The 23,762-nt window shown below is 53.3% G+C and overlaps 2 protein-coding genes across 4 annotated transcripts; both read left to right on the top strand.

Moving 5' to 3' along the window:
• The first annotated feature begins 1,558 nt into the window (after positions 1-1,558).
• Positions 1,559-7,774, top strand: APOBEC3C (apolipoprotein B mRNA editing enzyme catalytic subunit 3C). Its single transcript, NM_001345971.1, is given in 4 exon segments — positions 1,559-1,831; positions 3,044-3,200; positions 5,187-5,466; positions 5,691-7,774. Coding segments are annotated over 4 exon segments (573 nt in total). The 5' UTR covers positions 1,559-1,814; the 3' UTR covers positions 5,810-7,774.
• A 782-nt stretch (positions 7,775-8,556) lies between these two features.
• APOBEC3D (apolipoprotein B mRNA editing enzyme catalytic subunit 3D) lies at positions 8,557-21,091 on the top strand. Of its 3 annotated transcripts, none has more exons than XM_030815530.1 (7): positions 8,557-8,967; positions 10,228-10,420; positions 12,463-12,742; positions 12,950-13,064; positions 16,684-16,840; positions 19,303-19,582; positions 19,807-20,848. In XM_030815530.1, the coding sequence occupies exons 1-7, from the start codon at positions 8,951-8,953 to the stop codon at positions 19,923-19,925; spliced, it is 1,161 nt and encodes a 386-aa protein (XP_030671390.1). In that variant the 5' UTR covers positions 8,557-8,950; the 3' UTR covers positions 19,926-20,848. The 3 variants fall into 3 exon arrangements, with proteins under 3 accessions (XP_030671390.1, XP_030671392.1, XP_030671391.1); XM_030815531.1 differs by having other exon boundaries at positions 8,951-8,967; positions 10,228-10,384; positions 19,807-21,091; XM_030815532.1 differs by lacking the exons at positions 12,463-12,742; positions 12,950-13,064; positions 16,684-16,840.
• The last annotated feature ends 2,671 nt before the right edge of the window (positions 21,092-23,762 follow it).

Raw genomic sequence — 23,762 nt, 5'->3', positions numbered from 1 at the left:
GATTATTCCAAGGATACAATGTACATTCATTCCTCCAAAATATGCTTAGATGAACTTAAATAATCAGAAAGTTGTGCGTGTATGTGTTTCACGTTTTCTTGGTCCACATGGAACCCCTTGAGAGGTCCCTGCGGGCCGTGAGCCTGTTTGTAGACACCAGCTTCCCCTCCTTGATGTTGCAGACATCGCAGTCCCTGATTTAGGGTCTGGCCCTATGGGGCTTAGTGGGTGTTCTCCCCATGTGTGGAGGTGAGAAATCGTAAAAAATAAAGACACAAGACAAAGAGATAAAGAGAAAACAGCTGGGCCCGGGGGACCACTACCACCGAGACACGGAGACAGGTAGTGGCCCCAAATGGTTGTGTGCGCAGTTATTTATTGCATACAAGACAAGGGGGCCAGGGTAAGGAGGGTGAGTCGTCCAAGTGATTGATAAGGTCGAACAAGTCACGTGATCATAGGACAGGGGGACCTTCCCTTATAGGTAGCCGAAGCAGAGAGGGAAGGCAGCATATGTCAGCGTTTTCTTCTATGCACTTATCAGAAAGATCAAAGACTTTAAGACTTTCACGATTTCTTCTACCGCTATCTTCTAAGAACTTCAAAGAGGAACCAGGAGTATGGGAGGAAAGTGGACAAGGAGCGTGCCCATTGAAGCACAGCACCACAGGGAGGGGTTTAGGCCTCCGGATGACTGCAGGCAGGCCTGGATACTATCCAGCCTCCCACAAGAAGCTGGTGGAGCAGAGCATTCCCTGACTCCTCCAAGAAAAGGGAGACTCCCTTTCATGGTCCGCTAAGTAACGATGCCTTCCTAGGCACTGGCGTTACCACTTGACCAAGGAGGCTTCAAGTGGCCCTTATGTGGGCATGACAGAGGGCTCACCTCTTGCATTCTTGGTCACTTCTCACAACAGCCCTTCAGCACCTGACCTTATACCCACCGGTTATTTCTTGGTTATATTAGTAATACAATAAAGAGTAATATTAAAAGCTAATGATTAATAATGTCTACACTAATGATTGATAATGTCCATAATCATCTCTGTATCTAATTTGTATTATAACTATTCTTACTGTAATTATATTCTTTATTATACTGAAACAGTTTGTGCCTTCAGTCTCTTGCCTCAGCAGCTAGGTAATCCTCTGCCCACACCTCTGAGGGGCTGACCTGCCCCCCACCTTCTGGAAGCTGGGAGGTTGGAAGAGGGGATGTGTGCGATGGACCCAGCACACAGCTGGGAACTCGAGGCACACCTAAGCCTTCACTTGTGCTGTGCAGAGTCCACACTTCCTTCCCCACTGGAGTCTCAAAACCTCCCCTCACTCAACAGGGAGGTGCTGCTCAAAGCTCTGGGCACACATTAGGGCTGGGGAGTGGGTGGAGAGGGGGCTCCAGCCTGCCCATCCACCAGGCAAGGGGGCACCTGCCCCTCCCTCAGACTGGTCTGGACCTGCCTCCCAGGCTCTGGCTACAATGCCTTTCTCTTTCTCTTTCTCTTCTTTTTGCAATTCCGTTGGATGCTGCCCAAGACAGATAAAGACAGAGCAGCCTGTCTTTATCGGAGGTTCCTCTGCCAGTAGGAGGGGCCCGGAGAAAACCAGAAAGAGGCCAGAGCCAGAGAAACTAAAGCACCCGGGGGCCTCCCACACCAGTGCCTGAGCAGGAATGGGGAGGGGCCATGACTCATAAGGCCCTGAGGTCACTTTAAAGAGGGCTGCTCAACTGCGAGGACGCTGTAAGCAGGAAGAAAAGCCACAGCGCTTCAGAAAAGAGTAGGACAGGGACAAGCGTATCTAAGAGGCTGAACATGAATCCACAGATCAGGTACCTCTGCCCACTTTGTCCGCCGGGCCCCTCCTGCCACTTCCTGCCAAGCAGTCCTGCTGGGCCTCAGCCCTGGCCTCCCCCTGCCCCCTCCCCCTGCCCCACCTCTGGGCTCTCTCCCCTCTGGCTCCCCTGCTGCCCCCACTCCCAGCCAGGCTCCTTGCCCTGCTGTGTGGTCTACCGACTGCTGCTTCTGAATGGGCCACCTTCCCCACCTGCCCCAGCCCAGGCCCCCTGCTGAGACTGTCCCCCCGAAAGTCATGCCCGGGCTGGTGCTCCCCGCCTTGGGAGGGTGCTTCCCCTGTGTGCTTCCCGCCATTCCTGAGCTCTGGAACTGGGAGAATTGAACCAAAGGATGATTGGAGCAATCAGGCATTTTGTTCTCAGCGCTTTGGTGCAATTTCTGTAAGATTTACTTTGTTTCAATACAAAGTCTTAAGAGAGGGTGTGGGGGGAGGGAATGGTCTCTGTCCCAGAAAATCAGTCATTTCTTCCAAAGATGCCTCCACTGTGAGCAGAGGAGGACGCACACGACCCCAGACACAGGCTCCTCCTCCGTGAGCACCATTCACCTTTTAGAATGACACCTGCAACATGGGAGTGTAGGATAAAATATGATGATCAGGAGAAATGCCCTTATTTTAGGCAGGGCACGGTGGCTTATGCCTGTAATCCTAGCACTTCGGGAGGCTGAGGCGGGCGGGTCACTTGTGGTCAGGAGTTTGAGACCAGTCTGACTAACTGGTGAAACCTCGTCTCTACTGAAAATACAGAAAATTAGCCAGGGATGGTGGCGGGCGTCTGTAATCCCAGCTACTTGGGAGGCTGAGGCAGGAGAATCCCTTGAACCCGGGGAGCAGAGGTTGCAGTGAGCTGAGATTGCACACTCCAGCCTGGGGAACAGAGCGAGATGCCGTCTTAAAAAAAAAAAAAAGAAAAACTGGGAGGTTGAGGGTGTCCCATTGGTAGCCCCAGAGCTGGGCTTCCAGCTAGGAGAGGTCACCTCGGCCCTGCTGCCCCTGCCAGCATCCCCTCTTTCTCTCTCCCCCGCCGTCTTCCTGCCTGGGAAAGCAGCAGACATTCTCAGGGCGGTGGAGGGATGGGGGAGGCCCAGAGCCCAGGGCTGTCCAGGGAGTGGTGTTCAGTGGGCATCAGCCCCAAGGACTCCAGTGCGGGGGTCTCTGCATTGGGGTTTCTCTATTGTGCCTTCAGAAACCCGATGGAGGCAATGTATCCAGGCACATTCTACTTCCAATTTAAAAACCTATGGGAAGCCAACGATCGGCATGAAACCTGGCTGTGCTTCACCGTGGAAGTTATAAAGCACCGCTCACCTGTCTCCTGGAAGAGGGGCGTCTTCCGAAACCAGGTAGCACCAAAGTCCTAGTTACACCCCAAATAGGAGCTAAGCAGCTGGGAATGCAGAAAATGCAACAATAAGTGACATGCCCGGTGTGCGCTCTCCTGTGTGTACTTTCCTCCCACATTTCTATTTTTTTTTTTTTGAGATGGAGTCTTGCTCTGTCACCGAGGCTGGAATGCAGTGGCGCGATCTCAGCTCACGACAACCTCTGCTTTCCAGGTTCACGTGATTCTCCTGCCTCAGTCTCCTGGGTAGCTGGGATTACAGGCGCCTGCCACCATGCCCAGCTAATTCTTTTGTATTTTTAGTAGAAACGGGATTTCGCCATGTTGGCCAGGCTGGTTTCGAACTCCTGACCTCAAGTGATCCACCAGCCTTGGCCTCCCAAAGTGCTAGAATTACAGGTGTAAGACACCATACCCCTGGCCTCCTCCCCACGTTATTTTTTTTGAGACGGAGTCTTGCTCTATCGCCCAGGCTGGAGTGCAGTGGCGCAATCTCAGCTCACTGCAAGCTCCACCTCCCGGGTTCACACCATTCTCCTGCCTCAGCCTCCCAAATAGCTGGGACTACAGGCGCCCGCCACCACACCCGGCTAATTTTTTCTTTTTTCTTTTTTTTTTTTTCGTAGAGACAGGGTTTCATGGTGTTAGCCAGGATGGTCTCGATCTCCTGACCTCATGATCCGCCCGCCTCAGCCTCCCAAAGTGCTGGGATTACAGGCATGAGCCACTGTGCCTGGCCGTCCTCACATTTTTTAAGTCCGTGGCCCAAATCTTCCTCCCTGACTCTCCTGTGATCAGATCGTGGAGGGGGTTTGCTTCATCCCAAAAGGCCTTGTTAGCACCCATCACCCTCACTCTTGACTTTGTTTCCCAAAATCTTGTCATGGAGCCATGTGTCCGGCAGTCCTCGGGAAACAGTAGCTGTGGGAAGCGGGGGGTGTGGTGTCCAGCACTGTGTCTGGGCCAGTCACTGCTGGGCTGGTGGGGCCGCCTCCGCCACTGCCCCGATTCCTCAGCAGAAGGCAGGCAGGGAACAAAGCCGACCCCAGAGAGCCAGGCCATAGCAGGGGCTGAGGATGCCTGGTGAATGCATGCCTGGGAGAAAAGATGGCAGAATTCACACATGAGTCTGAGACAGGGAAAGACTCAATAAAATAAAGAAGGAAGGGGCCGGGCACGGGCGTGGTGGCTCATGCCTGTAATCCCAGCACTTTGGGAGGCTGAGGCAGGCGGATCATGAGGTTAGGAGTTCAAGACCAGGCTGGCTAACATGATGAAACCCCGTCTCTACTAAAAATACAAAGATTAGCCAGGTGTGGGGGTGCATGCCTGTAGTCCCAGCTACTCAGGAGGCTGAGGCAGGCGGATTGCTTGAACCTGGGAAGCAGAGGTTGCAGTGAGCCGAGATTGTGCCACTGCACTCCAGCCTGGGTGACAGAGCAAGACTCCATCTCGGAAAAAAATAAAAATAAAAGAATAAAGAAGGAAGGAGAAGGATGGAAGAAGGGAAACTCAATGAATAAAACACCCTGAGGCCTACTATGTAGCCAGAAAAATGAAAGGTAAAGAAATAAAATAAGGTCATGCATGTGGTTTATGCTCATAGTCCCAGAACTTTGGAAGGGTGAGGCAGGAGGACGGCTTGAGCCCAGGAGTTCAAGATCAGCCTGGGCAACATGATGAAACCCCGTCTCTAAAAAAATTATTAAAAAAATTAGGCAGGCGTGGTGGCACGCACCTGCATTCCCAGCTAATCAGGAGGCTGAGGTGGGAAGATTCCTTGAGCCTGGGAGGTCAAGGCTGCAGTCAGCCCAGATCCCACCATTGCACCCCCGCCTGGGCAACAGAGAGAGACCCTGTCTCAAAAATGAATAAATAAGGAAATGCCCTGGGGCTCCAGGCCCGCCCTCTGCTCCCATCACCCCACCCCTGCACTCCTCCTGCTCCTGGTCTGAGCTCCCCTGTCCTCCTCCTCCTCCTTCCCCAGGTGGATGCTGAGACGCGTTGTCATGCAGAAAGGTGCTTCCTGTCTTGGTTCTGCAGCAACACACTGTTGCCTAACAAAAACTACAAGGTCACCTGGTACTCATCTTGGAGCCCTTGCCCAGAGTGTGCCGGGGAGGTGGTCAAGTTCCTGGCCAGACACAGCAACGTGACTCTCACCATCTTCACCGCCCGCCTCTACTACTTCCAGGATCCATATTACCAGGACGGGCTCCGCAGCCTGAGAAAGGAAGGGGTCACTGTGGAGATCATGGAATACGAAGGTGAGACGTTGGGAGCTGAGGAGAGTGGGTGTGGGAGGGACAGCCTGAGGGGCAGATGGTTCTCCAATGCCGTGGGGCGGGTCAGTGTCCCCTGAGAGTCTGTGGGGACGGGGACGGCGCCCACTGCAACTGGCAGCCAGGAGACCTGGCCTGGGAGGGGAAGGCTCAAGGCCGGGAGAGAGGCCTTCTGGGCCCTCACTGCTTTCTCCTCGTTTTTTTCTCAGATTTTAAATATTGTTGGGAAAACTTTGTGTACAATAATGATGAGTCATTCAAGCCTTGGAAGGGACTAACAACCAACTTTCGATTTCTGAAAAGACAGCTACGGGAGATTCTCCAGTGAGGGGTCTCGCTGGGCCTCATGGTCTGTCTCCCCTCTAGCCTCCTGCTCATGCTGCGTGGGCCTCCCCTCCACCCTGGACCAGCTCTGTTTCTGCCTGGTCATCCTGAGCCCCTCTTGCCCTCAGGGCCATTCCACAGTGCTCCCCTGCCTCACCGATTCCTCCTCGCTCCCAGACTCTTCCTGCAGAGGCCCCTTTCTGCCTCCACGGCTATCCATCCACCCCCACAGACCCCGTTCCTCCAGCCTGCACGCCCCTAACCTGGCTTTTCCCATCTCCCCAGCATAACCAAATCTTACTAAACTCATCCTAGGCTGGGCATGGTGACTCACGCCTGTAATCCCCCAGCAATTTGGGAGGCAAAGGTGGGAGAATTGCTTGAGCCCAGGAGTTCGAGACCAGCCTGGGCCACATGACAAAGCCCCATCTCTCCAAAAAAAAAAAAAAAAAAGCCAGATGTGGTGGCATGCACCTGTAGTCCAAGTCCAAGCTACTTGGGAGGCTGAAGTGGGAGGATTACTTGAGCCCGAGAGGTGGAGGCTGGAGTGAACAGAGATCACGCCACTGAACTCGGGTCTGGGCAACAGATAGAGACCTTGCCTGAAAATAAATCGATCAATAAACTCAACCTAAACAGGTGTGAATATATGTAAGTTGAAAACCAGAAGTTTTAAGAAACATCCTTTGTAAATTTCATCCTACGAATTGGGTCTTTCATGTCCTACCCAGCTAAAACAGAGGCCAGGAGCCAGGGAGGAAAAGCAGTCAGGCCACACAACATTGTTTCCGAAATGGACTTCTCTGCAAGCCTGACTCCTGAGACTGTGCCTTGTACCCTGAAACCAGCTTTATCCATAGCTTCTGCGATAAATGGCTCTAAGTCTTGGACTCCTTGCTCCAAACGCAGCGGCTCAGCAATGGAACCTCCCAGCTCCCAGTACTTCCTAGTGCCCATGGGCTTTACACAGGGCAAGAGAACATTTCTCCTTCTATAATTGCCATCCCTTTGCTCTCCCAACATGGTGAACACCATCCGGACTCCCTGTATGTCTCAAATTACAATTCTTTCTTTGCAAATGAAATATGAAATTTAGAGGCTCTTCTAAACACTTTAAATTTGATTTGACATTTTCAAAGCAGATGTAAGTTTTAGAGAATGAGATTCTCCATAAAAATGACCCCTTCATGCTGTGGCCTCCATAGAAGATGCCCCAGGCCAGGTGCCCACATGGCAGGCATTTATTTTCTCACAGATCTGGAAGCTGCAGGTCCAACTTCGAGGGGTGGGTGGGGTTGTTTCCTCTGAGGCCGCTCCTTCTGGCTGGCAGGGAGTCTGTTCCAGCTGTGTCCTCTGTGGCCTTTCCTCTATGCACACGCACCTCTGGGGTCTCTCTGCCTCCAAGTATCATCTGTTTTTTTTTTTTTTTTTTGAGACAGAGTGTTGCTCCTGTTGTCCAGGCTGGAATGCAATGGCACGATCTGGACTCACTGCAACCTCCGCCTCCCGAGTTTAAGCGATTCTTCTGCTTCAGCCTCCCGAGTACCTGGGACTAAAGGCATGCATCACCATGCTTGGTTAATTTTGTAGTTTTAGTAGAGACAGGGTCTCACCATGTTGGCCAGACTGGTCTCGAACTCCTGACCTCAGGTGATCCGCCTGTCTTGGCCTCTCCAAGTGCTGGGATTACAGGTGTCAGCCACTATGCCTGGCTGGGATCATATGTTCCACACATGTTTGTTCAATAAGCATGGACTGCAAGCACCTATATGAATATTCATAGCTCCTCCTGTAGCCTGTTGAATATGTATGTTTAGCCGACCTCTTCAGCATAAAGCTCCTGCCCCAACCCCTCCTGCTTCTAAATGTCCGTCTCTGGTGTTAACCAGAGGCTGCTCTTCCCAGGCTGCGGGATGGCTACCTTGCAGGCTGTCACCCTTAACAAGAAATAAAGTGTCTTTTGCAAATGTATACCTTGTGTAATTTTTAGGTCACCGCACCGTGGGAGCACACTACCAGGGGAAGGGAGCTGTGAGACACACAGGGAGGCTCCAGACAGGCTGGCCTGGGACACCAGCCGCTGCCCTTCCATAACATGGGGACAAGAGAGGGCAAAAGTTCAGCCCACCAGGGAGGAACTCCGGGCCGGAGATGGGGAAGAAGGAGAAGCAGGAAGGAAAGAGCTCAGTGTGGGGGCGCACATGGTATCCTGGTGGGACATCTGAGGCCCATGCCCACCTGCTGTCCCTCCCAACCACGGTGGCCTCCGAGGGTGAAGGCCTGGGGGGAGGCAGACGCCTGGCCCTTCACTCTCCCTCACTGTCCCCATGGCTGCTAGGTGGGGGCCATCTCTGGGATGATCCCTGAGGGCAGGATCTGGGAGTCCCTGCAGAGGCATCAGCCTGTCTGTCTTGAAGGTGGAGAGGCGGCTCCAGCTGGGTGGGACCACCAGGGGAGGGGCTTGTGCTCTGCTGGCTCAGCCTGGTGTGGACCCACCTCCCAGGCTCTGGCTGCAATGACTTTCTCTTTCCTTTTGCAATTGCCTTGGGTCCTGCCACACAGAGCGCCCTGTCTTTATCAGAGGTCCCTCTTCCAGGGGGAGGGCCCCAGAGAAAACCAGAAAGAGGGTGAGAGATTGAGGAAGATAAAGCATCCCAGGGCCTCCCACACCAGCGCCAGAGCAGGAAGGGGGAGGGGCCATGACTCACCAGGCCCTGGGAGGTCACTTTTTTTTTTTTTTTTTTTTTTTTGAGAGGGCGCCTCGCTCTCTCACCCAGGCTGGAGTGCAGTGGCAGGATCTTGGCTCACTGCAACCTCTGCCTCACAGGTTCAAGCGATTTTCCTGCCTCAGCCTCCAGAGTAGCTGGGATTACAGGCGCACGCCACCACACCTGGCTAATTTTTGTATTTTTAGTAAAGACGGGGTTTCTCCATTTTGGTTAGGCTGGTCTCGAACTCCTGACCTCGTGATCCGCCCGCCTCGGCCTCCCAAAGTGCTGGGATTACAGGCGTGAGCCACCGTGCCCGGCCAGGAGGTCACTTTAAGGAGGGCTGTCCAACTGCAAGGACGCTGTAAGCAGGAAGTGAAACCACAGCGCTTCAAAAAAAGAGGGAGACTGGGACAAGCGTATCTAAGAGGCTGAGCATGAATCCACAGATCAGGTACCGCTGCCCACTCTGTCCGCAGGGCCCCTCCGGCCCCTTCCTGTCTGGTGGTCCTGCTGGGCCTCAGCCCTGTCCTCCCCCTGCCCCAGCCCCAGCCCTGGACTTCCTTCCCTCTGGCTTCCCTGCCGCCCCCACTCTCAGCCAGGCTCCTTGCCCTGCTGTGTGGTCGCCCCACTGCTGCTTCTGAATGGGCCACCTTCCCCACCTGCCACAGTCCAGGCCCCCTGCTGAGACTCTCCACTGAAAGTCATGGCCAGGCCTGTGCTCCCCGCCCTGAGAGGGTGCTCCCTCTGTGTGCTTCCCGCCATTCCTGAGCTCAGGAACTGGGAGAATTGAACCAAAAGATGATTGGAGCAATCAGGCATTTTGTTCTCAGCACTTTGATGAACTTTCTGTAAGATTTACTTTGTTTAAATACAAAGTCTTAGGAGAGGGTGTGGGGGCAGGAATGGTCTCTGAAGCACAAGGTAAATCATATCGTCCACAGTCAGCCGATGTCCCCAGACACGTTCCACTCCAAGGTCACCCTTCATCCTTTAGAACATGACCAGTAACGTGGAATGTGAGAAAGAACGCAATGATCAGGAGAAATGCTCTTATTTTAAATTTAGTGAAAAGAGAGCCCAGTCCCCAACGGCTTTCTCCTGCAGGCTGCACAGGGCTGGCCTGGAAAGGGGCCCCTGCTCCATCTGTCCCCAGCTCTGTGGCCTGGGCAGGTTACCCCACCTCTCTGTGCCTCTGGCACCTCCTCTGTAAGATGGGAATGACCCCTGCAGGCCTAGGGCAGCCTCACGTGAGCCCACACCCGAGCAGCACTTAGAAGAGTGGCCTGGCCCTCAGAATTCGGTTCTACCATGATTTTAAAATAATTTTAACACACAGAGTGAAACATCAGGAAAGAATTGAGCTGAAAGGTTAAAAGCTATCTTTTAAGGGTGAAGAGTTTTATTCTCTTTTGCATTTTCCTAATGGGTTGGGGAGTGGGTGGGCAGAAATACTGAGAGGGTGGGGAATGTACCCCTGGAAAGGCCAGAGTTGGGCCCGAGCTGAGAGAGATCACCCCAGTCCCCCTGCCAGCATCCCCTCCTCTTCCTCTCCCCTCAGTCTTCCTGCCTGGGAAGGCAGCAGAAATTCTCAGGGCTGTGGAGGGGTTGGGGAGGCCCAGGGCCGTCCCCAGAGCTGTGTTCAGTAGATATGAGCCCTGAGGACTCCAGGGAGGACTCCCTGCATGGGCCGGTTTCTCTCTTGTGCCTTCAGAAATCCGATGGAGCGGATGTATCGACGCACATTCTACTACAACTTTGAAAACAAACCCATCCTCTGTGGTCGGAGCTACACCTGGCTGTGCTACGAAGTGAAAATAAGGAAGGACCCCTCAAAGCTCCCTTGGGACAAAGGGGTCTTTCGAGGCCAGGTACTACCCAAATTTCAATCGAATCACAGGCAGGAGGTAAGCAGCTGGGAATGCAGAAAACACAAAAGTAAAATGCCCGGCGGCGGGCTCACAGCTGTGTATTTTTTTCCCACATTTATTTATTTTTTCTTTTTATTTATTTATTTATTTTGAGACAGAGTCTCCATCTGTCACCCAGGCTGGAGTGCAGTGGTGCGATCTCAGATCACTGCAACCTCCGCCTCCTGGGTTCAAGCGATTCTCCTGCCTCAGCGTCCTGAGTAGCTGGGACTACAGGCGCATGCCACCACGCCCGGCTAATTTTTGTATTTTCAGTAGAGATGGGGTTTCACCGTGTTGAGCAGCCTGGTCTGGAACTCCTGATCTCAGGTGATTCACCTGCCTTGGCCTCTGAAAGTTCCGGGATTACAGGCATAAGCCACCATGCCTGGCCACTTCCCATATTTCTTTTTTCTTTTTCTTTTTTTTTTTTTTTGAGACAGAGTTTCGCTTTTGTTGCCCAGGCTAGAGTGTAATGGCTCAGTCTTGGCTCATTCAAGTTCCGCCTCCTGGGTTCAAGCGATTATCCTGCCTCAGCTGCCTGAATAGCGGGGATTACAGGTGCCCGCCACCACACCCAGCTAATTTTTTGTATTTTTAATAGAGACAGGATTTCACCATGTTGGCCAGGCTGGTCTTGACCTCCTGACCTCAGGTGATCCGCCCAACTTGGCCTCCCAAAGTGCTGGGAATACAGGTGTGAGCCACTGTACCTGGCCTCCACTTCCGACATTTCTTAAGTCCGTGGCCCAGACCTTCCCATTTGACTGCCTCGGCCACTGCCCGGATTCCTCCGTGGCAAAGATGCATCATCACAGGATGGTGAACCCTCACTCCTCATCCTGCCACCCCTACTCCGGACACTAAGTTCCCCGCCTTGTCCCACCCACTCCTGCAGCCCCCTCCGCCCAGGCAGGAGACTTTTCAGAGTGTGTTTGAGGAGGGAGCCGTCTGTGCTGGGCAGGCCTGGCCTACAGCGGTGCTGGCCTCGGAAACACCCAGGACTCAGGACTGAAGCGCAAGTGTTTCCACTTCCCACACGCTAAAAAGGCGACAAGAACCAGTGAAAGTAATTTTAATATTTTATTTAATCCAATGTAGCTAACATATTACTTCAACATTGATTAACATAAAATTCTTCATGAGATAGTGAAGTTTCTTTTTCTTCTCACACTGAAATGAGCGGTGTATTTTTGATGTGCCGAGGTCTCTCATCAGAGCCCCGTTTCAGGTGCTCAGTAGCCCCTTTGGCCAGTGCCACCCCACGTGGGACAGCGCAGGTCCAGTGGCCTCCCCAGCGGGGAACAAGGCAGACCCCAGAGGGCCAGGCCACAGTAGGGGCTGAGGATGCCTGGCGAATGGATGCCTGGGAGAATGGATGCCAGAATTCACGCACGAGGCCGTGAACAGGGCTGGGAAAACTTCCAAACACAGGGAAGCACGTGTCTTGGTGCACCTTGTGATGCTTCAACCACATGACTGAGACAGGGACATTTACAATGAACAGAAATGTGTGGGCTCGAGTTCTGGACTCCGGGAAGTCCAATGTCAAGGCACCAGCAACTTTCCAGGGCCTGCGAACTGCACAGTCAGGTGCGAGTGAAGGTTGTTGCCAGAAGCTCAGGGGATGCTCTAGACAGAGTGGCCTGGGATGTTGAGTCACTGCTGCTCCGTGATATGGGAACAAGAGGAAGCAGTTTAGTCTGACATGCTGCCCCTCCAGCTAGAGGGCAAGAGACAGAAAGAGGGGCTGAGGTCACCTTTGAATAACCACAGCAGTGGCACCCACAAAGGTGCAGTCCCCACAGCCTCATAGCCTCTTCTAGGTGCCACCTCTTAAGGCCATTACCATAGCAATTAACATTGAAGGTCAGCTTGGAGCAGACAAACACTCAAACCAAACAGGGGGGATGGAGGAAAGGAGCTTCAATGGCAAGATCCCCTGGGCTCCTGTCCTGGCCCCTCCCCCCCCCGCCCCACCCCTGCATCCCTCCTGTTCCCCCCTCCCAGAGCTTCCCCTGCCCCTGCTCCTCTCCCAGGTGTATTTCCAGCTTGAGAACCACGCAGAAATGTGCTTCCTCTCTTGGTTCTGTGGCAACCAACTGCCTGCTAACAGGCGCTTCCAGATCACCTGGTTTGTATCATGGAACCCCTGCCTGCCCTGTGTGGCGAAGGTGACCGAATTCTTGGCTGAGCACCCCAATGTCACCCTGACCATCTCTGCCGCCCGCCTCTACTACTACCGGGGTAGAGATTGGCGGAGGGCGCTCCGCAGGCTGCATAAGGCAGGGGCCCGTGTGAAGATCATGGACTATGAAGGTGAGAGGTGGAGGGGTCAGGGGAGCTTGACGGGGAGGAACAGCCTCAGAGATGGATGGATCTGCTATGCCATGGCTGGGGGTGTCCCAGGGTAGCCTGCAGGGGTGGGGCTGGCACTGATTGCAACTGACAGCCAGGAGACCAGGCCTGGGAGGGCAGGCCCAGGGTCAGGGGAGAGCCTGAGTGCTTCCCACCTCTTCATCTCAGACTTTGCATACTGCTGGGAAAACTTTGTGTGCAATGAAGGTCAGCCATTCAAGCCTTGGTACAAATTCAATGACAATTATGCATTCCTGCACCACCGGCTAAATGAGATTCTCAGGTGAGGGTCTCCCTCTGGCCTCATCATCTCTCTCCTCTCACCTCCTGCTCATCCTCCTGAGGACTCCCCTGGCTGGGCCCTCCTGCCCTCCCTCCTGCCCCCCTGCCTGCCCTCATGGTCACACCCCTTCACCCCAGCTCCTCGTGCTCCCTCCACTTTGCTGCCTCCCCCCTGCTTTCCTGGGCTCTTCCTGTGAGTGAGAGGCCCCTTCTGCCTCCAGAGAGACCTCCATCCACCCCTGCAGCCTGGGAGCCCCAACCTGGCTCCTTCCATCTCCCTGGCATAACCGAATTTGTCGTAAAACTGGATGTAGTAAGTGGGCATGAATAGTCACAAGCCTGACAGTCAGAAGCTTTGAGCACCATCCTTAAAGGCCAACCTGAGCCCCTGAGAAGGAGCCGCCACCATGGAAACAGCTTCAGGCTTCCCCTGCCATAGAAGATGGCCAGGCTGGGTACCCACAGAGCAGGCATTTATTTTCTCACAGATCTGGAGGCTGCAAGTCCAAGGTGGAGGGGTGGGCGGGGTTGTGTCCTCTCTGGCCTTTCCTCTGTGCACCTGCACTCCTGGGGTCTCTCTGCCTCTAAATGTCCTCCTTGTTTATGGACCTCAGTGAGACAGAATTAGGGCCCACCCTAGGGGCCATGAGTTCATTTAATCACCACTTTAGTGTACTTGTCTCCAAATACAGTTATCCTGTGGGGAGGTGGGGTTGAGGGCTTCAACATATCAATGTGGGGAAGATACAATTTAGCCCATGACAATGACCCAGGGGGCTTGGGCCAAGCTTGGGTGGGGCATGCAGGGGTCCCTGTTCTGTGTGTCCGTCTCCCAGGCGAGTCCTGCCCTGACCCTCACAGCCCCTCCCTCCAGACCATGGCTTCTCCACCTAACAGCACCCAGCCTGGCCTCCTGCTCACGCCTGTCCCTTCTCAAATCCCCGCCACAGGGATGGAGATGCAGAAAGAGCCAAGCAAACACTCAGTGATCAAGGTCCCATTTTTTTTTTTTTTTTTTTGAGACAGCGTCTCCCTCTTTCGCCCAGGCTGGAGTGCTGTGGTGCGATCTCGGCTCACTGCAACCTCTGCCTCCCGGTTCTAGCAATTCCCTTGTCTCAGCCTCCCAAGTACCTGGGATTATAGGTTCATGCCACCATGCCGGCTAATTTTTCTATTTTTAGTAGAGACGGGGTTTTGCAATGTTGGCCAGGTGTTGAGTAAGATTCTACAAAAGAGTAAGCTTGGACAACGGGAGGCTTGAGATGCCAGGAGCTCTCCAGGAAGCACCATAGAAAAGGGCAACCAGGGACCAGAGAGGCTATAGAAAGGGATCTAAGGCCCTCGGGAGAGATGGGAACTGAGCACCTGGGTCTTAGATCGGAGGAGCAAACTGCAAGACAGGGTGGCCGGGGACACCAGCCTCCGCCCTTCTGTGACATAGGGACAAGAGCTCAGCCTGCCAGGGAACAACTCTGGGCAGGAGATGTGGAAGGAAGGAGCTCAGTATGGGGGCACCCATGGCATCCTGGGGGGACATCTGAGGGCCCCCCACCCGCTATTCCTCCCTCCAGCGGTGGCCTCTGAGTGTGAAGGCATGGGGGGAAGCAGACACCTGCCCCTCACTCTCCCTCTCTACCACATAGCTGCTGGGTGGGGGGCGTCCCTGGGATGATTCCTGAGGGCAGGATCCAGGGGTCCCTCCGGAGGTCCTCCCATCCAGGTGAGAAAGCAGCATAAAGTGAGGCCTGTACTCAGATGTGCCTGGGAGGTCACTCACAGCGCAGGTGTCTCCTGCGACAAGGGCCCTGGAAGATCGAAATAGAACCCAAGCCCAGGACTAACATCAGGGCCAGGACAAGCCTGCCAGGGAGGGTGCACATGAAGCCCCAGATCAGGGACCACTGCCCGCTCTGCCCACGGGGCCTCTGCTGCCCCTTCCTGCCTGGGCCTCAGCTTTGGCCTCCCCCTACCCCAGCCCTGGGCTCTCTCCCTTCTGGTTCCTCTGCTGCTCCCACAACCAGCCAGGCTCTTTGCCCTGCTATGTGGTCGCCCCACTGCTGCTTCTGAATGGGCCACCTCCCCCAGCTGCCCCAGCCCAGGCCCCAATGCTAAGATTCTCCCCTGAGAGTCATGCCCGGGCTGGTGCTCCCCGCCTTGGGAGGGTGCTTCCCCTGTGTGCTTCCCGCCATTCCTGAGCTCTGGAACTGGGAGAATTGAACCAAAGGATGATTAGAGCAATCAGGCATTTTGTTCTCAGCGCTTTGATGGAATTTCTGTAAGATTTACTTTGTTTCAATACAAAGTCTTAAGAGAGGGTGTGGAGGGAGGGAATGGTCTCTGTCCCAGAAAATCAGTCATTTCTTCCAAAGATGCCTCCACTGTGAGCAGAGGAGGACGCGCACGACCCCAGACACAGGCTCCTCCTCCGTGAGCACCATTCCCCTTTTAGAATGACACCTGCAACATGGAGTGTAGGATAAAATATGATGATCAGGAGAAATGCTCTTATTTTAAAGTTTAGTAAGAAGACAGCGTGGTTCCCTACAGCTCCCCACCGCAGGGCCTGTGATGCAGAGGCTGGACAGGGCTGGCCTGGAAAGGGGCCCCAGCTCCATCTGCCGCCCCAGCTCTGTGGTGTGGGCAGATTATCTGGCCTCTCTATGCCTCTGGCACCTCTTCTGTAAAATAGGGATGGCCCCTGCAAGCCTCAGGCATATGCCATGAGCTCAGACATATGCAGCACTTAGGAGAGTAGCCTGGACCGTCTGGGCTCAGTGGATCATGCCTGTCATCCCGGCACTTCGGCAGTTGAAGCAGGCAGAACACAAAGTCAGGAGTTCAAAAGCAGCCTGGCCAACATGGTGAAACATGATCTCTACTAAAAATACAAAAATTAGGGCCGGGTGCGGTGGCTCACACCAGTAATCCCAGCACTTTGGTAGGCCGAGGTGGGTGGATCACAAGGTCAGGAGTTCAAGACCACCCTGGCTAATGTGGTGAAACCCTGCCTCTACTAAAAATACAAAAAATCAGACGGGCGTGGTGGCATGCACCTGTAGTCCCAGCTACTTGGGAGGCTGAGGCAGGAGAATCACTTGAAACCAGGGGGCGGGAGTTATAGTGAGCCGAGATTGCACCACTGCACTCCAGCCTGGTGACAGAGTGAGACCCTGTGTAAAAATAAATAAATAAATTCGCTGTGATCCCAATATAAAAATAATAATCATCATCATCGGACAGGTGAAATGTGAGGAAGGAATTGAGCTGAAATTTTCAAGCAATTATTTCAGGGTGAAAAGTTTTATTGTCTGTTGCGTTTTCCTAATGGGTTGGGAGATGTGTGGCAGAAAAACTGGGAGGTTGAGGGTGTCCCATTGGTAGCCCCAGAGCTGGGCTTACAGCTGGGAGAGGTCACCCCGTCCCTGCTGCCCCTGCCAGTACCCCCTTCTCTTTCTCTTTCCCAGTCTTCCTGCCTGGGAAAGCAGCAGACATTCTCAGGGCAGTGGAGGGATGGGGGAGGCCCAGAGCCCAGGGCTGTCCAGGGAGTGGTGTTCAGTGGGCATCAGCCCCGAGGACTCCGGGGCGGTCTCTGCATTGGGGTTTCTCCCTTGTGCCTTCAGAAACCCGATGGAGGTAACGTATCCACACATATTCTACTTCCACTTTGAAAACCTACGGAAAGCCTATGGTCGGAACGAAACCTGGCTGTGCTTCACCATGAAAGTTATAAAGTGGCCCTCACGTGTCTCCTGGAAGAGTGGCGTCTTCCGAAACCAGGTAGCACCGAAGTCCCATTTACATCCTAAATAGGAGCTAAGCAGCTGGGAACGCAGAAAACACAACAATAAGTGACAACAATAAGCCCCCGGCATGGGCTTTCCTGTGTGTACTTTCCTCTTACATTTTTCTTTTATTTCTTTTATTTTTTATTTTTATTTTTGAGACGGAGTCTCGCTCTGTCGCCCAGGCTGGAGTGCAGTGGCGCGATCTCGGCTCACTGCAAACTCCGCCTCCCGGGTTCACGCCATTCTCCTGCCTCAGCCTCTCCGAGTAGCTGGGACTACAGGCGCCCGCCACCACGCCCGGCTAATTTTTTGTATTTTTAGTAGAGACGGGATTTCACCATGGTCTCGATCTCCTGACCTCGTGATCCGCCCGCCTCGGCCTCCCAAAGTGCTGGGATTACAAGCGTGAGCCACCGCGCCCGGCCTTTTTCTTTTATTTTTTTTGAGACAGAGTCTCCCTCAGGCAACCTCTGCCTCCCAGGTTCAAGTGATTCTCCTGCCTCAGCCTCCTGGGTAGCTGGGATTACAGGTGCCCGCCACCACACCCGGCTAATTTTTATTCTATTTTTAGTAGAGACGGGGTTTCACCACGGTGGCCAGGCTGGTTTCGAACTCCTGACCTCAAGTGTTCCGCCCCCCTCGGCCTCCCAAAGTGCTAGGATTACAGGCATGAGCTACCGCGCCCAGCCTCCTCCCACATTTTTTAAGTCCGTGGCCCAGATCTTCCTCTCTGACTCTCCTGGGATCGGATCGTGGTGGGGGTTTGCTTCTTCCCAAAAGGTCTTGTTAGCGCCCAGCACCCTCACTCTTGACTTTGTTTCCCAAAATCTTGTCATGGAGCCATGCGTCCGGCAGTCCTCGGGAAACAGCAGCTGTGGGAAGCAGGGGGTGTGGTGTCCAGCACTGTGCCTGGGCCAGTCACTGCGGGCTGGTGGGGCCGCCCCCACCATTGCCCTGATTCCTCGATGTCAAGGACACATCATCACAGGATGGTGAATCCTCACTCCTAACCCTGCTGCCCCCACAGCTGCCACTGACCTCCCACCCACCCTGTCGTGTCCCACCCACCCCTGCAGCCCCCTCCGCCCAGGCAGGAGACTTTTCAGAGTGTGTTTGAGGAGGGAGCCATCTGTGCTGGGCAGGCCTGGCCTACAGCGGTGCTGGCCTCGGAAACACCCAGGACTCAGGACTGAAGCACAAGTGTTTCCAGTCCCCACACGCTGGAAAGGCGACAAGAACTGGTGGAAGAAATTTTAATGTCTGCATTAGCTCAATTATCTCATATACGATTTCAACATACACTTAATATAAAATGCCTCATGAGAGAGTTAAAGTTTGTCTATTCTCACAATGAGATTTTGAAATGAGCTGTGTATTTTACACGTGCCAGCGTTTCTAATCAGCGCCCCATTTCAAGTGCTCAGTAGCCCCTTTGGCCAACCTTCAACTCCATGGGATAATGCTGGTTCAATGACCTTCCCAGCAGAAGGCAGACAGGGGACAAGGCAGATCCCATAGGGCCAGGCCACAGCAGGGGCTGAGGATGCCTGGTTAATGGATGCCTGGGGAACAGGATGCCAGAAATCACACTTGAGGGCATGATGAGACAGAGAAAGACTCAATAAAATAAAGAAGGAAGGGGCCGAGCACAGTCCTCACGCCTGTACGCGGTAGCTCACGCCTGTAATCCCAGCACTTTGCGAGGCCAAGGCGAGTGGATCATGAGGTCAGGAGTTCGAGAACAGCCTAGCTAACGTGGTGAAACCCCATCTCTACTAAAACTACAAAAATTAGCCAGGCATAGGGGTGCGCGACTGTAATCCCAGCTACTCGGGAGGCTGAGGCAGGAGAATCGCTTGAACCCAAGAGGCAGAAGTTGCGGTGAGCCGAGATCGTGCCATTGCACTCCCGCCTGCATGACAGAGCAAGACTCCATCTCAAAAAAAAATAAAGAGGAAGGAGAAGGATGGAAGAAGGGAAACTCAATGAATAAAACGCCCTGGGGCCTACTATATACCCAGAAAAATGAAAAGTAAAGAAATAAAATAAGGTCGTGCATGTGGTTTATGCTCATACTCCTAGAAATTTGGTAGGCTGAGGCAGGAGGATCGCTTGAGCCCAAGAATTCCAGATCAGCCTGGGCAACGTGGCAAGACTGTCTCCACAAAAATTGCAAAAAAATTAGCCAGGCGTGGCAGCACACACCTGCAGTCCCAGCTAATCAGGAGGCTGAGGTGGGAAGATTCCTTGAGCCTGGGAGGTCAAGGCTGCAATCAGCCCAGATCGCACCACTGCACCCCCGCCTGGGCAACAGAGAGAGACCCTGTCTCAAAAATAAATAAATAAGGAAATGCCCTGGGGCTCCAGGCCCGCCCTCTGCTCCCATCGCCCACCCCTGCACTCCTAGTGCTCCTGGTCTGAGCTCCCCCTGCCCTCCTCCTCCTCCTTCCCCAGGTGGATCCTGAGACCCATTGTCATGCAGAAATGTGCTTCCTCTCTTGGTTCTGTGACGACATACTGACTCCTAACAAAAACTACGAGGTCACCTGGTACACATCTTGGAGCCCTTGCCCAGAGTGTGCAGGGGAGGTGGCGGAGTTCCTGGCCAGGCACAGCAACGTGAATCTCACCATCTTCACCGCCCGCCTCTACTACTTCTGGAATACAGATTACCAGGAGGGGCTCCGCAGCCTGAGTGAGGAAGGGGCCTCCGTGGAGATCATGGAGTACAAACGTGAGACGTGGGGGGCTGAGGAGAGCGGGTGCGGGAGGGACAGCATGAGGGGCAGGTGGGTCTGCAATGCTGTGGGACAGGGCAGTGTCCCCGGGAAGCCTGCAGGTATGGGGCCAGCGCCCACTGCAACTGGCAGCCAGGTGACCTGGCCTGGGAGGGGAGGGCCCAGGGCCGGGAGAGAGGCCTGCTGGGCCCTCACTGCTTTCTGCTTGTTTTTTTCTCAGACTTTAAATATTGTTGGGAAAACTTTGTGTACAATGATGATGAGCCATTCAAGCCTTGGAAGGGACTAAAAACCAACTTTCGATTTCTGGAAAGAAAGCTATGGGAGATTATCAAGTGAGGGGTCTCCCCGAGCCTCATGGTCTGTCTCCTCTAGCCTCCTGCTCATGCTCTGCGGGCCTCCCCTCCACCCTGGATCAGCTGTGCTTTTACCTGGTCATCCTGAGCACCCCCGGCCTCAGGGCCATTCCATAGTGCTCCCCTGCCTCACTGCCTCCTCCCGGCTCTCCCAGGCTCTTCTTGCAGAGGCCCTCCATCCACCTCCCCAGTCCTGTTCCCCCAGCCTGGGTGCCCCTAACCTGACTCTTCCCATCTCCCCAGCATAACCAAATCTTTTTTTTTTTTTTTTTTGAGACGAAGTTTTGCTCTGTCGCCCAGACTGGAGTGCAATGGTTGGATCTCAGCTCACTGCAAAGTCCGCCTACCGGGTTCAAGTGATTCTCCTGTCTCAGCCTCTGAGTAGCTGGGATTACAGATGCCTGCCACCACGCCCAGCTAATTTTTTTTTTTTTTTGTATTTTTAGTAGTGACTGGGTTTCACCATGTTGGACAGGCTGGTCTTGAACTCCTGACCTCGGGTGATCTGCCCATCTCTGCCTCCCAAACTGCTGGGATTACAGGCGTGAACCACCCTGCCTGGCTGCATAACCAAATCTTATTAAACTCAATCTAGTCTTGGCCGCGGTGACTCACGCCATTGGGAGGCAGAGGTGAGAGAATTGCTTGAGCTCAGGAATTTGAGACCAGCCTGGGTGACATGACAAAGCCCCATCTCTACAAAAAAAAATACAGAAAAAAAAATAGCCAGATGTGGTGGCATGCACCTGTAGTTTAAGCTACTTGGGAGGATGAAGTGGAAGGATTGCTTGAGCTGGGGAGGTGGAGGCTGCAGTGAACTGAGATCACACCACAGAACTCCAGTCTGAGCAACAGATCGAGACCCTGCCTGAAAATAAATCAATAAATAAACTCAACCTAAATGGATATGAATATATGTAAGTTGAATACCAGAAGTTTTGAGAAACATCCTCTGTAAATTTCATCCTACGAATTGGGTCATTCATGTCCTACCCAGCTAAAACAGAGGCCAGGAGCAAGGGAGGAAAAGCAGTCAGGCCACACAACATTGCTTCTGAAATGGACTTCTCTGTAAGCCTGACTCCTGAAACTGTGCGTTGTACCCTGAAACCAGCTTTATCCATAGCTTCTGAGATAAATGGTTGTGAGATAAATGGTTGGACTCCTTGCTCCAAACGCAGCGACTCAGCAATGGAACCTCCCAGCTCCCAACCCTTCCTAGTGCCCATGGGCTTTCCCATAGGGCAAGAGAACATTTCTCCTTTTTTTTTTTTTTTGAAATGGAGTCTCGCCCTGTCACCCAGGCTGGAGTGTAATGGTGCGGTCTCGGCTCACTGCAACCTCTGCCTCCCTTGTTCAAGTCATTCTCCTGTCTCAGCCTCCTGAGGAGCTGGGATTACAGGCGTGCACCACCAAGCCGGGCTAATTTTTGTATTTTTAGTAAAAATAGGTTTCATCATGTTGCCCATGCCACTCTTATTTTTATTTTATTTTTTTGAGACGAAGTCTTGCTCTGTCACCCAGACTGGAGTGCAGCGGTGCGATCTGGGCTCACTGCAACCTCTGCTGCCCAGATTCAAGCTATTCTCCTGTCTCGGCCTCCTGAGTAACAGGGATTACATGCACGTGCCACTACACCTGGCTAATTTTTGTGTTTTTAGTAAAGACGGGGTTTCAGGATTTTGGCCAGGCTGGTCTTGAACTCCTGACCTGGTGATCCACCCGTCTCGGGCACCCAAAGTGCTAGGATTGCAGGCGTGAGCCACCTGGCCAGGCTTAGGCTGGTCTTAAACTCCTGACCTCAAGTGATCCGACCTCTTTGGCCTCCCAAATTGCTGGGATTGCTGCTGTGAGCCACAGCGCCTAGCCCACTTCTCCTTTTTATAAAACCTGTTGCTGTCTCTGTTCTCCTGACGTGGTGAACACCACCCGGACTGCGTGTATGTCCCAAATTACAATTCTTTCTTTGCAAATGAAATGTGAAACTTAGAAGCCCTTCTCCACACTTTAAATTTGACTTGACATTTTCTGGGCAGATGTAAGTTATTAGAGAATGAGATTCTCTACAAAAATGACCCCTTCATGCTGTGGCCTCCACAGAAGATGCCCTGGGCCAGGTGCCCACACGGAAGGCATTTATTTTCTCACAGATCTGGGAGCTGCAAGTCCAAGTTTGAGGGGTGGGTTGGGTTGTTTGCTCTGAGGCCGCTCCTCCTGGCTGACAGGGCGTCCCTTCTGGCTGTGTCCTCTGTGGCCTTTCCTCTGTGCACCTGCACCTCTGGGGTCTCTCTGCCTCCAAATTTCTTTTTTTCTTTTTTTTTTGAGACAGAGTTTTACTCTTATTGCCCAGGCTGGAGTTCAATGGCATAATCTTGGCTCACTGCAACCTCCACCTTCAGGGTTCAAGCGATTCTCGTGCCTCAGCCTCCTGAGTAGCTGGGACTACAGGCATGCGCCACCACGCCCAGCTAATTTTGTAGTTTTAGTAGAGATGGGGTTTCACCATGTTGGCCAGGCTGGTCTCGAACTCCTGACCTCATGTGGTCTGCCCGCCTCGGCCTCCCAAAATGTTGGGATTACAGGCATGAGCCACCGTGCCCAGCCTCAAAGACTTTTTATAAATAGAGATGAGATCAGGAGACGTGGGCCCGGGGAGGGTGGGGAGGGTGGCTGGAAGTGGAAACAGAACTTGGGGATTTCCGAAAGAATGAGAACTGGGCTGGCTCAGATTGCAATGGGAAGGACATACCCCATGAAGGAGCTAAGTCCCTAGGGGAGGGAGAGGGAAAGGAGGGACTGAAACCAGGATGTGGGAAGTCTGTCCTGAGATTCACGGGCCCTTGGTGCCACCCCGATCCCACAGCGGGAGCGTGACTTAACTCACCTGTCCCTTTTCAGAGTTTGAGCACTGCTGGGACACCTTTGTGGACCACCAGGGACGTCCCTTCCAGCCCTGGGATGAACTAGAGGAGCACAGCCAAGCCCTGAGTGGGACGCTGAGGGCCATTCTTCAGCTGAGGGCTTCCTCCCTCTGCCCGGTGCCCCATCGGCCTCCCCCTCCTCCCCACTCCCCTGGGCCTTGCCTTCCCCTCTGCTCAGAGCCTCCTCTGGGTTCCCTGCTCCCCACAGGGCGCCCACTTCCGTCCCTCCCTTTCCTTCTCACAGCCTCCTTCTCTCCCGCATCCCTCCCTCCTCTCCCGTCATTGTCACTGTCCCCAGGCCTCCTCCCTGTGCCCTCTTTCCACTCTGTCACCTCCTGCTCCATTCAACCCCTCTGCTCTTCCAGAATCAGGGAAACTGAAGGGTGGGCCTCAGTCTCTAAGGAAGGCAGAGACCTGGGTTGAGCAGCAGAATAAAAGATCATCTTCCAAGAAATGCAAACAGGCCGTTCACCACCATCTCCAGCTGATCACAGACACCAGCAAAGCAATGCGCTCCTGACCAAGTAGATTCTTTTAAAAATTAGAGTGCATTACTTTTAATCAAAAATTTATTTATGTTTCAAGAATAAAGTACTAAGATTGTGCTCAATACATTCAGAAAAGTTTCAACCCTACTAGTCCAGTGACAATTTGAATCGGTTTTATATGTAGAGGAATAAAATGAAATACTAAATTTTTCTGTATATGTTTCTCTGTATGATTGTATCATGAATTGCAAGAGTTTCCACAAACACTAGCAAATGTGTAGATGTCTTTCCTTGTGTAGCGGACCTGTAGCCTGGAAAGGTCACACCACATCCCTCTGGAGCCAGAAAACTCAGCTAAACCTCATGGGAGAGGAACCTAAACGCAGACCCCACCCCAACTCACAGAGCCCC

This window comes from Nomascus leucogenys, chromosome 7b (assembly GCF_006542625.1).
Source record: "Nomascus leucogenys isolate Asia chromosome 7b, Asia_NLE_v1, whole genome shotgun sequence".
Classification (NCBI taxonomy): Eukaryota; Metazoa; Chordata; class Mammalia; order Primates; family Hylobatidae; genus Nomascus; species Nomascus leucogenys.
The sequence above is the reverse complement of the archived record's forward strand: the minus strand, read 5'-3'. Positions and strand labels throughout refer to the sequence as shown.